Consider the following 17,767-nt stretch of genomic DNA (forward strand, 5'->3'; position numbering starts at 1 on the left):
GAAAAGGATTGGAATCATTTGGCAGATGAATCTGCCTCCGAGAGCGGCACAGGGGTGACATGACAAGAATTTCAGTAGCAACCAAGGTGAACTGCGGAGCAGGGGCCGTTCCCTCATTATCCAGCTTTTACTCTATAATCTCACAGGGACAGAGTGGGCCACTCTCAAATGACTGACACGAATTTTTCAACCATATCGTAGTGAAAGTAAAGGCAGTTTTATTTTTTACTATAAAGCGTATCAATTCAGTTTGGTTATTACACCTGAGGGTTAGGGAGAAAATTTATATCGGTACTATGCCAGTACATATAATATGTATAAATTTTAACATAGTTGTATATGAATAAAAATTGTTCTTTCCACATGTTGGTTCTATCGCACTATTTTAGTTTCTCCTGCTGTTATCAAAATTAAGCATTCATTATTCATGTAGGAAACAGAGGAAAGTGAAAGGAAAATGAGAGAGAAAATACCAGAATAATTTGATCATACATATTTAAATAACCACAAAGAAATAGTTATTCTCAAATATGCCTTACATAAAGGAATAAATCTTATATTATCCATTCTTATCCCATTTTGTGCTAAGCATCAGAAATTTTCTGTTTCTCCCATTATTTTCTTAGGTTTACTGAACTCTAAAGAAAGGAAAAGAAGAAAACTAGTCATTGTTAGAAAATACTTCTCATTCTGACTTCAAAGTCTTCTGATTTTTTGCTTTTTATTTAAACTACCATTCATGATATCACATATAATCATAAAGAAATGCTGCATATGTGAAGATGTTTGTTTAAAGCTGTACCATACCAAGTTCAAAGAAGAAGCAAACCTGTGGCAGCTCCTAGATTGGTCTTGACGGTATAATCCATATAAAAAGCAGGCTGCTGACCCTGGAAGCCAAATGTGAGTGCCTTACGACTGTGCAGTCATTTTTCTGTTTATCACAATTACTACATTTTTTCAGAAACATCACACTACATACCTTTCTTTTCTCTTTCACTTCAAAGCCTTCAGCATTTCACAGCTGATATATGAATTGTGGTTAGATGTTAAGTAATTTCAATCATCTCTTTTTACATTACAATATATTTAAATCAATTAATAAAATATGATAATCTAGCTGTGAAATGCTGTTTTACCAATGAGTTGATGAAAGAAAGCAAATAATGAAACTCAAATTGGACCTTTCTTTATTTTAAAATTATGAGTTTTTACTTCTTCCTGTCTGACTTATTTTTCTGCAATGATTGTTTGTTTCAATTTATTGTTATGGAGTGTATCATTTGTCTAATTATACACTATTTATTCCTATACAAAAATGCAATATTTATTGTAACACTGATACACTAGTCAATTTAGCAGACTTAGTGCTCAAGAGGAAGGACTGGCTTTCAGAAAATAACTTCTGAGCCTTGAAATATCCTGCCTGAAACCAGTGTGCTTGATCCCTGACACCCTGGATTATGACAAATAGTGTAGGTTAATGATGTGATTTACAGGGAAAGCCTGGTTTTTAAACCTGGGGCTTTGGACTGTGCTGTATCAGTGTACACACTGCAGGATTTGAAGCCGCATTAGCTAAAACCTATGCCTAGTGAATGACCGGAGTAAAAACCCTGGACACCAGGGCATGAGTGAGCTTCCTGATTGTCAACACCTCATTCACATCATCCTACACCACGTCTGAGAGGATTAAGTGCTGTGTGCACATCTCCACGAGGGAGACAGCTGAAGCCTGTGCCTGGCTCCTCCATGGCTGGCCCCTGTGGCTTTCTTTCCGCCACTTTCCATCTATAACAACAGTACGGGGACTGTGGGGTGGGGGGAGGAGGTAGAAGTGGAAGAAGGTGTAAGGGGAATAAATGCTAATGGGAAAAAATCAATAAAAAATAAACTATTAAAAATAAAAATAAATAACTTTTCACTGCAATAAACCCCAACCATGAATGTTTTGACTCTTAGTCAATCACCAAAACTGAGGGGAATGTTGGAGCCCTGGGTACAATACCTAAAATCTATCAAAGGCTTTAACTTTCTTTAACTTTTAAATAACCCGTTGTTTCCATAACATAAAAGAGATATTCTTCTCTTGGAAGTATATCACCAATTCAATTATATTTCATCTTGTAATTGATATATGAATTGTGGTTAGCTGTTAAGTAATTTCAATCATCTCTTTTTATATTACAATATATTTGAATCAATTAATAAAATATGATAATCTAGCTGGTGAACGTTATTTAGAGAATTCATTTCCTTTTCAACCTTCTTGCTTTCAGCTTTGCTGCTTTATTCTTTCTCCAGCTTTATGGAGGTATAATTGACAAAGTGATGATTTCATATATATGCACATTGTGAAATGATTTCAATTAAATAATGAATAATTAATAGAGTTAATACACAGATCACCTCATATAATTGCCTTTTAGTGTGTGTCATGAGAATGCTTAAGATCTGCTCTTTTAGAAAATTTTGAATACACAATAGGGTATTATTAAGTATGGTTACTATGTTGTACATTAAATCTCCAAAACTTATTCATCTTATGGCTGAAGACTTGTACCCTTTGATGTGCATTTCCCTACTTCCCCCAAACCCCATCTGCTGGTAACTATCATTCTACTCTCTGTTTTTATGAGTTCCATGTATTATTAATTCTTATTTTTTAATTCTTCTTATATAATTTCTGAAAGTATGACACAAGATTTTAAATTAGTACTAGTCTAAAGTTAGTTTGAATAACTTCTCATTGGCAATTTATAAAATGGATAAATGAGAGAATTCTCCACTTGGAAGCTTTATTATTTGAAGTTGCAGCCTCTAACTTTTCCAATGATTGGCCAGTGTTACACAGAGAAGTTGTGACAAGGTCAGGGCTAGAAGCTGAATGTTATAATTACAGGCATAAAGCTCTTTCTGCTATAATAAACTACTCTGTTATTGCTGAAGCTATAGCTGAAATCATAGGCTAAAATAAAGTTTAATCACATTATGGAAATTAGATGATTTACCTGCAAGTAAAAGGGACTCTAATTCAAGCCCTATTTAAAAGTCGGTCATAAGTAATTTCAAGTAATTAGATCCAAGGGTTGGGCGGGCACCTGGGTTGGGGGTCTGGGGAGGTTCGATCAGTTCAACAACTGATCAAGGGCCAGGTTTCTTCTATCCCTCAGCTCTGCTACCTCCAGAGTCACTGATTATTAAGCAACACTTCACTCCCACCCTTTGGCTCTGAATATAGCTACAGCAATTTCATGTATAAATTCCAGATATTAGAAGGTAACTTTCTTTTCCTTACATCCTATTTGTTTTCCTGAGAAATATCTCCACTCTAATCTCAGAAACCAGCAAAGGGTCCCATCCCCATCCCCTACAGGAATCCTCGAAAGTAGATGGGATTAGCACGACTGGCTTTTACAAAGCATCTGGTATGAATTAGGACAAAGCAGCAGGGTCACTACACATATTGAAAGAGTGGATGACTGATGGGCCATCTCTGTTTCTAAACACAGCTATCCAAACATTAGTTATAATTCTTCATTTAGGTGTCTGCCTTCCTTGTGGGAAAGACACAGTTTGCCACAAATGATACTTTCATTGTAAAAACAAACACTGACAGTACACTATGGTCAAATATGTCCATGAAAACAAATCTATTTTTTAAAGCATTTTTTTCTAACTTCAACTAGTGTCGTTGTTTTGTGAAAACAGGCCATGTTGCTAAAGAATAACCTATAAGCCTATACTAGTATTGCAGCATTACCCTGTGTCGTCTGCCATTTATTTTCTGAAGCCAGTCTGTGAATCCACCTTGAGTAGATGTTTTTCCTGTCAGGCTTTCTGAAAATGAGGAGCCCAAGGGGATCTCATTGATTTGCCAATTGTGTCAGTCCATTTAAGGCAGAATGGCACATGCTTATGACAAAGGCAGTGACAAATGGGTATGTACTGAAGGAACAGCACCAACACAGAGAAATGAAGAAAATGATGAAAGTATACAGCATGGGATGGAAATCAAAATAAAATTCAAGATTATATATTATATGTGTGTACATGATACTTTAAGTTAGGTAAAAGTATGAAAACAGCACTTTTCAGAATAATTTCTGAAATTTAACACAAATTCAACATTGCCAAAAGTTGTGAAATCAGAGTGAACAATTTGTTTTATAATTTTACATCAACCTGCATATAGGGGTGAAAAGAACATTTTCTACTATTAAGTAAAAAAAAAAAAAAATTGGCTGAGCTTCTCTTTTCTAATCTCAGTAAGTATTTATATGTATTTATAAATACCAACATGCCACGTAGGCCAAAGTTACCTATATTTGTAGCGGTTAATTTATGCTAGCATACATTAAGACATATCAATAATATTCATAGAGACTAACAGGATGCAGATCTTTGCAGGTAGCATTGAGCTCACAGGCATTCAGGATGCAGTTGTCAGTGTCCTGTTCCCTTCCCAGGCCCGTGGAGCTCAGGCGGCATAAGCAGGAGAAGCCAGCAACTACTGAAAACAATAGAAGAGAAAACTCTTAACATTTCTTTAACAGTGGTATGATTAATACTAATTACACTGAAGAATATCATGCTTATCTAAATGTATTTTACTTTTAACCAAATATTGTGAATTCTTATATATAAGATGCTATTACATAGTTATCTATAATATTTTCTAAATAACACTGTTTTATTTATTTATTTATTTGCAGTGTGTCAACTATTTTTGTTTATTTTCTAAATCCCTTTATTGTTATTCTATCACAGCCATCCTAATTTTTCCCCCTTTGCGCTCCTCCGCCCATCTCACCCCCACAGTCAATCCCCCCTGCTGTCCATGTTTAGGGGTCATTCATTCATACATGGTCTTTTTCTAGTTCCTCCCCCTTCTTCCCACCATTATCCTCCTCCTCCCTCCCCTCTGGTCACTTTCAGTATAAAAATATTCATAATGAACATTTGTTTAACAATTTGCAAAGTAACAATGAAAATATCCAGTTTTCTTTCCCTTTCTTTCTCTCTCTCTTTTTTTTTTTTTTTTTTTTTTTTGGTCATTTAACAATGCCTATGATCAATAGGTTACTTTTGTATTACTTAATTTTTCCCAGATGGTTTTAGGTTTAAAAAGCAACATGTTAACTGGTTGTTAAAGCTCCTAGTGTGACAAGGTACATACTTTAAAGTGTACAGAGATCTGAAAGTTGATATTGAACCACTAAAACCTTTGTTCAAAGAGCTTTTACATTTCATCATAATCTTTTAAAAGTAATGATCAGAATATGTCTTCTATTTTATCATTAATGGAATGGAAAACGTAGAGGCTCTGAAGCATCTCAAGGAAATGGCGAAAGCATGGACTGCCCTTGGAACAGGCAAGGATTTATAGCTGCTTCTAGTCAGTCCCTGGGTTCTTCTTGTCCCTGAGATTTACCATCTGATCTACACTGCCACCCTGAATCTGTCCAAGTACTAGTTATTACTCTCATTAAATGCTTAGATCCTGGAAGGAAAGAGCATTTTCAATGTAATATGCGGTACTTAGCTGCCTTCTAGATTTCTGCAGCCATGCTTCTGTATAGCGCAGGTAACTGGGGTCTCTAAGGAGAATGAGCCAGCCCGCAATCCTCAAACAGAGACAAGGGAGATAAGAATTGACAGCTCTTTAAACAGGATTTTATTTCTATTTTACTTTTTCCATCTAACATCCTCATTTTTTACATTTCAAATGATTAATTGATATGCAGGTATAGTTGTATATAAATTAATGAGAAAATTTTATCAGTTGGTGCATCTTTATGTTATTAATGGAATTATGTATATCAAAAAATTAAGACCAAATGTTATACAATATGTGATAAAAATATGGAATCACATCAACCATAATGATTTTTTAAAAGGTTTATGACTACAATTCAAGTTTGGACATTGATGCAAATTGGCAAGTAACAAACAATGAGAGTCAAATGAACTTTCAATGTAGATATAGACATTTTCTATATAGATAAGTGATAAGTTGTCTTAAAGGAAATACGACAACGAAAAATAACTTTGAATTAACAATTGATGTGAAAGACAGAGATTGGTGTTAAAAAAAAAAGCATGTTTTTATTATCAACAAATGCACTTTCTGAATGTTAACTCTTTGGGGCTAAGAAGCTAAGAAATAAACTATATTCTGAATAAGATCCTTATAAATATCCCATGCTACTGTTTTGAATTGAAATTTTCATTAGATAAGCTATCTATATATTTGGATATATTATTTATTCTATACTTAAATATACACCAAACATCATACATTAGTTGTACTGAATCAAAATCCCTGACATGATAAAATTTTATTTTGAAAATATAGAGGTGAGTATTTTAACAATGTGGTGAATGAACACAAAGTGTCTGAGATTTACAAATTCACATATACATATTGATAATTGCTTCTTATCTATAGCCTTGTGATAAATACTTTTATCTTGAATTCAGAAAGTTTGGCTTCTCAAACTCTTTTATTTTTTAGAAAGTATTAAGTATAAAGTGCCTTAGATTTATGCTGATATCAGTTTACATGTACAATTTAAATTTTAATAAATGTTTTGGTTCTCTGGTAGGTAATTTCCTTTGGTGAGGTTCAAAATATATTATAAATATTCATATTATGAAATACAGCAATATATCAAGTATCCAAAATTTACATTTTCCATAATATATTATGTATGATCTTGAAAAATTTAATAGAGAGCTCTGCACTATAGTAGCATATTTGGAAACAGTATTCTATTATCATATAAGGAATTATGAGTTATAATGTGTATGGAGACCTGATAAAATTATACACACACACACACACACACACACACATACAGGTGTGGGGAACAGTAGGTTTATAGTTGTGGGTACAGGAAAGGCAGAGTTAGTCTTATATTATTATTTATTATTATATTATTTTCCATACAAACAACTGTAAACCTATTTTTTTATATATATACACATATGTGTGTGTGTGTGTGTATTCTCCTTCACTCAGAATGCATTAGAAGTGCTCATATATAACCACCATTGTAGGGCTACCTAGATCTAAGAAGTTGCCAACCTCCCAAGCATGCTATCTGCCTTCCTTATTTTATAGGGCCCAGAAATTCGAGAGCCATTCCAAGCATCACCAAACACATGTGGGTTTAAGCTAAAAAATAAGATAATAGTGACTTATTTCAAGGTAATTTGAGAATTTCACAAATTTAAAACCCCAACTCTTTAAAGTGCCAAATTCTAAAAAAAAAAAAAGTGGTTTAAATCAGAAGTAACAACATATAGATGGCCCACAGCCTAAAAGTATGTTTGCTTAGCTAGCGCAGTATTAGAAAAAATATGCCATATTCATATCAATGTACAAATATTAGTTTGCTGGGAGCCCGCCACTACCTATCATTTCATACCTAGGCTGCTTCATCTAATCTAAACAAATTTCCAGTATGCTCCCTAAGAACATGCATTGCAGAACACTGGTTTAAATAAAAGAATGCATAATTTCAGTTAAATGACATCCATTCCAAATAAAATGTCTACCAAAATGTGCTTTTTTCATACATTACATCATTTTAACTACTCATTTACTGAAGGATCATATAGGAATACATTTGAAAGGAAGTAAAATAAAGCAAAATAAGATGGACAGAGTATTTTACTACATCCTTCTAGCTTTCTCTCTGTGCGTTTTTTTTTTTTTTTCCTTCCTTTTTATGCCTCTTAAACCTAACCATTTCACAAGGCTATTTCATGGTCTGTTTTCCTGTGTCTCAAAAATCTATTATCAATATTCATCATTTTCTTTTTACTCCTTCTTCCTTAACTTCCTTTTATTTTTTCCTGCCTTCTTCTTTTTTTCTCTATAAATTTATATTTTTTCAGGATCATATATCCCAGTAGGAAGAAGTATGTGTGTGAGAGATAGATGAGCTAAAAAGTGAGTAACTTTAAATTATTGTAAACGATTTTTCTTATACCTACAAATAAAGGCTTTAAAAAATCTAGCATTAAAAACAAAGAAAAAATTGTTAATTCTGACATCAGAACACAGAAGTAACATTTCATTACAATTTTTCATTTGCTACTGTTATGACCACAAAATATAAACGAATTTGTCAGAAGTGGGGATGTTTCATGAAAATAATTGACACTGACTTTGATATTTAAGGTAGGGCAAATACAGCAGCAACCATGGTTGCACCCTGAGTTACTCCATCACTACATCAGATTCTAAGTTAGATGGCACCCTAAGAACTGCTGTGTCTGAGCAAACTCACTGTCGTAGCAGTATCCATTCAAGCAAGGGCTAGAAATTCACTCATCGACTTTGATCTCACAGTGTGGACCTGCAAAGCCTTTCCACACTGGCACTGGTACTCAAGGGGAAACATTTCCAGATCCAGTTTCTCTCTACATACAGCTCCATTCTCACAAGGATTACTAGCCCCACAAGGCCCGTAGTCATAGTAAGGGCCTGAAAGGAAACACTCGGAGTCAGTGCTTATACAATGAACCCAATCCGGCAAACTAAGTTGTCAGTTACCCAGCCTATTTCTGCATAAATGCATTCAATTCAGTCTCTAGGCAAAGACTACAATTCTCTTTCATATTACCATTGTGCTTCTCTCTACATTACAATTTAAGAAAGAAATGTTATTTTTGATTTCCATGCTTCATCTAACAAAGAACCAGCAGGCAGCAATGTTAAATGACAGTATTTTTTAAAATACATTTTGTTTCTTTATACTTTCAATTCTTGTTCAACAATATCCTCTGAAGACATTGCAATTAAGAAAGAACATTATTAATGATTTGATGTTCCCTGTGTTTTCTTTCCAGTACCCTAGAAGTTACTATCACTATGAGTTTAGCTTGATGGATTTGCTGCTATTCTCAAAACAGGTAAACAATGAAAATAGAAAATTTTAATAAGCTTCTAATCTTAAGAGTAACACTTCACATCTGAAACTAAGTTTTAATTTTTACTTATAAAATGTAACTAGGAAAAGAAATCAACAGAGACAAGAGGGAAGGGGCGGGCAGGGAAAGGGAAGGGAAGGGGAAAGTCAAGGAACATATAGCAAGGACTCATGGACAAAACCAAAGGGGAAGAGCTGATGGAGGGAAGGTGGGAGGGGGCAAGGGAAAGAGGTGGGGGGAAGGCAGAGACAAATGTATTTAAAAAGTAAATAAATTAATTAAAAAAATAAAAAAAAATAAAATGTAACTAGGTAAAATGATTGTCTCTGAGTGAAATGTACACACATATTTGGATACAAAAAAAAAAAAAAAAAACATAAGACAACCCAAGGGAATCTATAGTAAAAAAGTAAAGTGTAAACATGAAATTGTTCATCAAAACAGTCATTGTTCAGGTGTCAGTTCTCCAGGCATAGTAAAAGGTTTGGATAGTAATTGTTTGGAAAGTATTTACATTATAGCATTCATTCACCAAAATGTATAGAATATATGCATAAACATAGGTTCTAAAAGTTCCTAGCTAAATAGCTCAGAGAAGAAAATGCCCAGCAACCAAGTTCTTTAACTGCACAGGTTTTCTCAGTAATGTCACAACTGTAGGAAGGAGGGGGCAACAAAAAGAATTGGGATACAGGATAAAGTTTTCAAAATTTAGAAGTACAGTTACCGTTGGAGAAACTCTAAAACCTCAAGATCCCTATGGTTCTCCCAACTCCAACCACAAGGTAAAAAATCAAAATAGTAAAAGGGCCCAAGAAACTGCTCAAGATGTCAACAATATGTACAGTGAAGGCCCTAAAATAATATAGTTAGGGTCCATAAAATAAGAGCAATAGAAACTGTACCAAGTTGAGTAGACATCTGGACTTCATGTTTTTAAGAACAGGAACATAAAAAATAAAAATAAATAAATAAATAAATAAATAAAACGACTTCCAAAGAGTATAGAAATAAAGATTTCCTTCAATTAAAAAAATCTATTAATAGCTATGTTTTGCAAAGTTATGATAAGCAATATGGAGAATTTAATACAAACAAGGTCAATTCCTTGTCCTTAAACCATTATGAAATTGAAGTGTATTGTAAATGACATATTTCTGGATACTACTTTATCTTAATGAAAGTATATTTCTTTATAAAATAAGAGAAATTGCATTGAACATCCACCAGGAACACATAAAAAATTGTTCTTAACAAAAGTTGTCATGCATATCCTTTTTTTCCTTAATTACCTACTTCTAAATATTTAATTGTGAAAATGAGTGTTTTGCTTTGCTAGTGGGAAGTTATTTTAGTTTATCTCTTCATATATAATTCGATAAATATGGTCCACAAGGTTGCTGAACAATAATTCATATCTATCTTAGAGAAAACACTCATAATATTCTATTTTACAGAATATATATGAGTACACTGTACCCTCAATACCATGCTGATTTATATATTAATCCATCCTACAAATATTTAATGAGCTCCTAGTCTGTGGCAAGCAATGTAGCAGATGCTGGAGTTACAAACAGTGGGGGGTTCAAATAGGCAAGAAAATCAATGTAGTGCAATAAAGAGTAAATGTGGTCAATTTTTTATGCTAAGGAGTCACTGTTGTAGGCAGAATGTTGATATAGGCCCCATGATCCCCATCCTGTGTCCATGGCCTGTAGAGTCCTCTGTCGGTGTGGGTGAGATTTGTGGAAATGATGGAATACCCCTTCCGTGATTATGTTACATTATACTGCACAAGGGATTCATGGGTATAATTAAAGTCACCTGATCAGTTGACCTTTGCTCAACCTCTTGGGTAACTCTCACCAAGTTGAGTTACCCAATGAAAGAAGCCAAGGGCATTCTGTTTGCCTGGAAGGAGCAGAATGAAAGCTGTCTCCTGGAGAATGCCACATGGCAGGGGTTGGTGTGCAACCCCAGTGCTGAGAACTACTAGGTAGACAGCCAGTAAGGAAGCAAAAACAGAGTGCCAAACCACAAGGAACCACCTTCTACCAACAACCATGGAGTCTGGAAACGGAACCTGGGTCTTAGACAGCTAAGTCTTGCAGGACCACAAGCAGAGAATTCAGCTGAGCTATGCCCAGGCATCTGACCTGCAGAAATTTAAGATAATAAATGAGTTATTTTGAGCTGCTGAATTTGTGATAACTTTTATATAGCATAGAAAAGTAATATAATCAAGTATAAGGGTAACAATGGCACCTTAAAATGGACAGCTTCCCAAAGGAGATATATTTAAAATGAGTCCTAAAGAAGTGCTATATATTATCAAGGCTAAGCATGTAGAGGGAGAAGGGATGGAAGGCTTTTCTAGACTGAGATCAAGGCCGAAGATGAGAAAGTCCAGGGAACTGAAAACAAATCAGAATGAATGGACCACAATGCAAGAAGGAGAGCTACATTACCACATTTCATTGATTGCAATGTTCCACTGATTTCAAAAGACTTTTTCCTTTTTTTTTTTTTTAATGTACCAGTAAGCATAGTATGGTATATTGAATAATGCTTCCCTGGAAAGAAATTCAGGCCTTAATTCCTGAGTGTTGCTCTATATGGTAAACAAGAATATGCAATGTGGTTAAGGATCTTGATACGGTAATACTGTCATGGAATATCAGGTGTGTAATCACAAGGGTAAACTGAGAAAGGCAAGGAATGGAAGTCTTCAGAAGGAATGAAGCCCTGTCAACACCTTTATTTTAAACTCATTACCCCTGGAACTACAAAATAATAGATGTGTCTTGTTTTAAGTTTGTGACAATTAGTTACAGCAGTCTCAGGGAACTAGCAGATGGATCAGGAGCTACCAGTTAAATTCTGACAAAGTGATTAAAATTATCAATATTGAAAAGAATGAATCCCACTGTCAAAAATGTTGATGTTAGTTATTATGTAAATGTGTGATTAAAAAAATAAGGAGGTGCTACATTAAATTCACCAATTAGAAATAATATCTCTGTATTTTGGGATAAGATCATAAATAGATTTGTAATGATCCATAGGACTTGAAACTGTGCACATTGAGAATCTGTTAAAACTTTTCCTTAAAACATGGCAATGAAGTATCCCTGGCCTTCTCACACTGAGAACCACATTTCGTTTCCAACTTGTATTTTAAAAACATCAAATGCTTATTTTTCATGAGGTTTGATTTTACTGAAAACTGTATCTTGTTGATGCAATTTAAAATTGAGAAAACAAAGTAATATACATTTTACATACATAGTAAGAAAAATTAAAAACCTTATTTTCATTATTTTCCTTTTGCAACTATGTCATCAATTTATAAAAATCACAAATGCTGAGATTCCCACTGAAATTGTACCGGTAGTAGAAATGTGCATTTAACTGAACTAATTTTCTTCTAATTGAAATTTGCATGTATCAAATTAGTATGCTACTTTTAAGTGTATGAATCAACTTTAGTATCAAGTTCTTTATGATAATGTTAAATTTCTTAAAAGATATTGCTTTTAAAGCTTTCAGTGTATGTAGGTGTTTATAAAACTGTAAAAATGTTAAATATGAGTACATATTAGTTCAGTAATTTTAATTTTTCTTTATGACAATATAAAGAAATGTGCTTTTTAAAATTTTAACATAATAGAATTCAGAAATTTATAAAAATATGGCAATATTATTAGTTAGTAAATAATAGGTTATGGGCTACATTTCTGTCAGGAGGTATCATAGAGGAGATATAAATGACAGTAATAAAGGCATTCAGTGGCATTCACTATAAGGATAAGTGGGTTGGAAACTGTCATCTAACTTCTATGATCTGCAACAAAAACTTGAAAGGATCAGTTTTTCAAGTTTTCTGTCTCTGCAGGCAGAAACTATAAATTCTGTCTCTGCATTGAGATGAAGGAACGTGTATTGGTAAACAGAATAGTTCTTCATGAAACATATGTCAAAATACTAAAGATACACTCTTTACAATCTGTTAAAACCCATTATGAATTATGCAGATTCTAAAAAAAATAATGCTTTTTAATAAACAGAAGTTAGATGACTCAGCATGTCTTTAATAAATATCAGGTGGCTATATATGTATTTGTGCATTGTAAATAACCAGAGAAGACTGCGATTATCTATTATCCAGAAATTTTATGCAGAGCAATGGAACAACAGAACTGGAGCAATGATTTTTATAGAGAGATAGTATCTCTGTCTCTACCTCCCTCTTTCTCTCTCTCTCCCTCTCCTTCCCTCTCTTTCTGCCCCTCTGTCTCTCCACCTCCATCTCTATCATTTCTCCCTCTGTCTTCCAAATGCCCTGCCCAAATCTATAACTTCCAATTATATTATGAAAATTTGATTTTTTTCTCAAGTGATCAGTGAAACAGAGAACAATAGAAACAATTACATTTTCCCCTTAATCCTTACAAGTGTCCTTATTTAATTTTCCCATAGCCCTCATTTAGTAGTGGTAAATAATATGGATTTTTACAGATATTGGTCATATATTAGCATTTATAAATTTTAAAATAGATCATATATATTTAAGGTGTATAACACGATGATTTAATATACAACACATAGTGAAATGATTACTATAGTCAAACTAATTAACATACCTCCTAACATAGTTACCATTTTTGTCTGTTTGTTGATAGCACCTGAAATCTACTATCTTTGCAAATTTCCACTATGCAATACAGTATCATTAAGTACAGTCATGCTGTGTATTAGATCTTTAGACTTATTTACTCTACATACCTCTTATTGTCCATCCTTTCACCAACATTTCCTCCTTTTCCTGACCTCCAGGTCCCTAGTAGCCAATTCTACTCTCTAATTTTTGTGTTCTACTTTTTTAGATTCTATATACAGTTGGGATCATTTTTTTTTCTTTTTTTTTTCACTCTCTGTGTCTGGCTTATTTCAATTAGCATAATGTGTCCCAGGTTCATTCATATTATTGAAAATGGCAGGACTTCCTTGTTTTTTAAGGTTGAATAATATTCTACCATACCTAGTTACATGTTGCTTAATGACAGGGATACATTCTGAGAAATGCATCATTAGGCACATACAGGAGCCTAAATGGTATATCCAACTACACACCTAGGCTCTATGGTACAACCTATCATTCCTGAGCTACAAACCTATACTCATGGTTCTGTGCTGAATACTGTAGGCAGTTATAACACAATGGTACATTTTGTGTATGTAAACATGTCTAAATAAGAAAAGGCACAGTAAAAACATGGTATAAAATATAAAAATTGGTACACATGCATAGGGCATGTACCATGAATGGAGCTTGCAGGACTGGAAGTTGTGCTGGGAGAGTCAGTGAATCAGCAATGTCCTGGGTCTTCACATTCACTTCCCAATTGTGCTCTGAAGCTTAGGCTACACTAAATTTTAAAATATATTTTTTTCTTTATCTAATAATAAATTAACCTTAGTTTACTGTAACAACTTTATAAACTATTTTTTTCTAGCTTTCAACTTGTTATATCACTTAGCTTAAAACAAATATTTTAGAGTTGTACAATAATTACTTTTTTCTTTATAGAGTCATCATTCTGTAAGTTGTTTTTCTATTTCTGAGTATTATTACTTTTTAAATGTTTTGTCAAAAACTAAGACACAGTCCTGGCTGGTGTGGCTCAGTATATTGAGTTCCAGCCTGCAAAACCAAAGGATCACAGGTTTGATTCCCAGTTTAGGGCGCATGTCTGGGTTGCAGATCAGGTCCCCAGTTGGGGGAGCATGAGAGGCGACCACACATTGATGTTTCTCTCCCTCTCTTTCTCTTTCCCTTCCTCTCTCTCTAAAAATAAATTAAAAAACAAAACAACAACAACAAAAACAAAACCTAAGACACAAACATACACAATAGCCTAGGCCGATCCAGGGTCAGGACCATCAATATCACTGACTCCTCCTTCCACAACTTGTCCCACTCTAAGGTCTTCAGGGACAATAACGTACACTGAGCTGTCATTGTCTATGATAATGCCTTCTTTTGGAATATCTCCCAAAGGACCTCCCTGAGGCTCTTCTTAAGATGTCACTCCTTTTAGAATTACGTCCATAGTGTTTTGCCTGGTTCATTTCCTTTTTCATACTAGATTTGCTTGTAATCAGATAATAAACCATAAAGATTCCTCTATTAATAAAAACTTTTTGGTATTGGGGTCCATGTTTTCAAACTTTTCAAAGAGTTTTTGAGATCTGCAAAAGCCTCTGCTAAACTCTTTACTGTTAATTTTCTTGGGTGTTCTTTTTTTTCTTCTGTACTTGTCTTTTGCCTGTTCTTCCACTGTGTGTTCCTATTCCAGATCCAACAACTCATTTGTCAATTCCTCAGGAACAAATTCTAGGAGCTCCTTGATATTATCCTCATCCACACCCAGATTAAAGTTATTTGTTATCTCAACCATAGCCTTATTCAGTTTTGTAACCTCCTCATCCTTGGCAAATCCTTTGAAGTCACAGACAATGCTCATGACCATCATCTTCCAGAAGCCATTCATACCCTCCTTGGGGACGTCATCTCAGGCCCTAGTGATGTTCCTGATACAGTCATAGGTGCTGTAATCCTTCCAGAATTTCATCTTTCTTCTCAGTGTCTCCTTCAGTTGCAGCAATGCCCTGGGCAAAGGTCCTCCTCAGGCAGTAGGCCTTAAGAGCTTCTCTAACTCTTTGATTCATTGGTTGCATCAAAGAGGTGGTCCTTGGAGGGAGAAACACAACCTTGAGTGGGATGAAGATCACCTAAAAAAGGAGGATGTCCAGGGACATTATAAATATAAGAAAAATCATGAAAAATACATTATTTTCCAAACAGCACCTCTGCATTTCACTGGCACAGCAATTCAGGAGGGCATCTTGGAAGAGGAGCTGGGTCATCTATGACTTCCTACTGCTCCTGCAGGACACTGACATCATTTGCTTATTGCTGTGCAGTAAGGTCCCAGGGTTCTCACTGTGCCAGGTCACAAAGGGCTTCAATTTGTGGCTGCAGCATTGGCCCTGAACAAGAATGTATCCTGTCCTAAGAGCCTTGAAACCTGGGATTGACTTGGCGTCCTTATGGGTGAAAGTCCTTTCAGGCATCTGCTTCCAGAATAGGGAGATTTCGTCTATATTGAATATGTGCTTTGGCAAGTGATTTGCCTCCACAATCAGCTTAATTTAGAGTTTCCCAAAATTCTTCAGCTGCCTTCACATCAGTACTCAGAGACTCACCATTCACTTTCGCATTATGTAATGGATAGCGATTCTTGAATCCTTCAAATCACCCAGGGCTAGCAGTAAATTCCACCTCACAGTCTGATCTAATATTGCACAATTTTTGCTCTGGCTATGATCATCAAGGTGCTAAGGAAACTATGTTTCTGTGTCTGATCTTCATTCTAAGTCATGAGAAATTTCTCTATGTCTGATATGGGTCTTTTTTGAATTTTTGTTAGTCTCATTACCTTCAGAGAAGCAGATCTTTTAACAGCTTCCATTGCTTTGTTTTTGTTCTTAAAGATTATAACTATGGTGAAATGGGACATGCCTGGTTGGAAAGCAATGGCTGTTATTAATTTTCCACCTTTGTAGTCCTTAATCACTTTTTTAAATTGAATTTATTGGGGTGACATTGGTTCACAAAACCATACAAGTTGCAAGTGAGCAGCTCAATAAAACACCATCTGCACACTACATTGCACACCCATCACCTCAAGCAAATTCTCTTTCTGTTCCCATTTTCCCCCTTTGCCCATCTCCATCTACTCCCCACCCCGCTTTCTTCTAGCTATCATCACACTGTTGTCTGTATCTATGTGTTATTTTACTTCATTTGCAGGTCAGTTGCTCAGTGTGGCCTCTTACTGGCAGTGGATTTTGTATACGTAGGGTCCATTATAAACGGAACAACACAAGATTAAGTCAAGCACAAGAAAAATAATTCAATCAAGATGTAGTAAACAAAATATGTATGACACTCCTGCTGGAGTAACACCGCATGTGATTTTATAGCAAACTCTTTTTATATAAGAAGAAAAAGTACAATCTAACAAAATGATAAAAAGTATAGTAAATCCATACACAAGTAGCATATTTATTATCAACTATTATGGATTGTACATAATTGTATGTACTATACTTCTATACAACTGGCAGTGCAGTAGGTTTGTTTATGCAAGCATCAGCACAAACACTTGAGTACTGTGTTGTGCTATAATGACATATATGACAACTATGACATTACTAGGGGTAGGAATGACCTGTCTATGGGCACAGGTTATTTCCATATTGTGGCTATTGTGAATAAAGCTGCAATAAATATAGAGTGCATATTCTTTTGAAATGTAGATTTCATTTCCTTTGTATGCAGAACAACTGTTGAATCATACGGTAATTCTATTTTTAGTTTTTTGAGGAAATTCCATATTGATTTTCATAGTGGCTATACCAATATACATTTCATCAATAGTGTATTGAAGGCTACCATATTCTCTATATCCTCACCAACACTTGCTATCTTTTATATTTTGATCATAGCCATCTAAAGATGTTGGAGGTGTTACCTCACTGTTTTAATTTGCATTTCCCTGATGATTAGTGATGTTGAGTACTTTTTTATGTATACTTATTGGCCATTTGTAGTCTCCATTGGAAAAATGTCTATTCCTTTCTTCATTTTAAAATTTGATTGTTTCTTTCTAATGAGTGCATGAATTTCTTAAATATTTTGGATGTTACCCTTTATCAGATACATGATTTGCCAATATTTTCTCCCAATCCATAT

General features: G+C 34.5%; 1 protein-coding gene across 1 annotated transcript in view; it reads right to left on the reverse strand.

Annotated features, from left to right (window-relative positions):
- Positions 1 to 17,767, reverse strand: part of EYS (eyes shut homolog) — a 1,478,297-nt gene that overhangs the window by 1,058,170 nt on the left and 402,360 nt on the right. The window contains 1 exon segment of the mRNA XM_054568619.1: positions 4,392 to 4,513. Within this exon segment, the coding sequence (XP_054424594.1) occupies positions 4,392 to 4,513 (122 nt within the window).

The sequence above is a fragment of the Pteronotus mesoamericanus genome, unplaced genomic scaffold (assembly GCF_021234165.1).
Source record: "Pteronotus mesoamericanus isolate MK-2021 breed Mesoamerican mustached bat unplaced genomic scaffold, CSHL_Meso_final contig_20, whole genome shotgun sequence".
Lineage (NCBI taxonomy): Eukaryota > Metazoa > Chordata > Mammalia > Chiroptera > Mormoopidae > Pteronotus > Pteronotus mesoamericanus.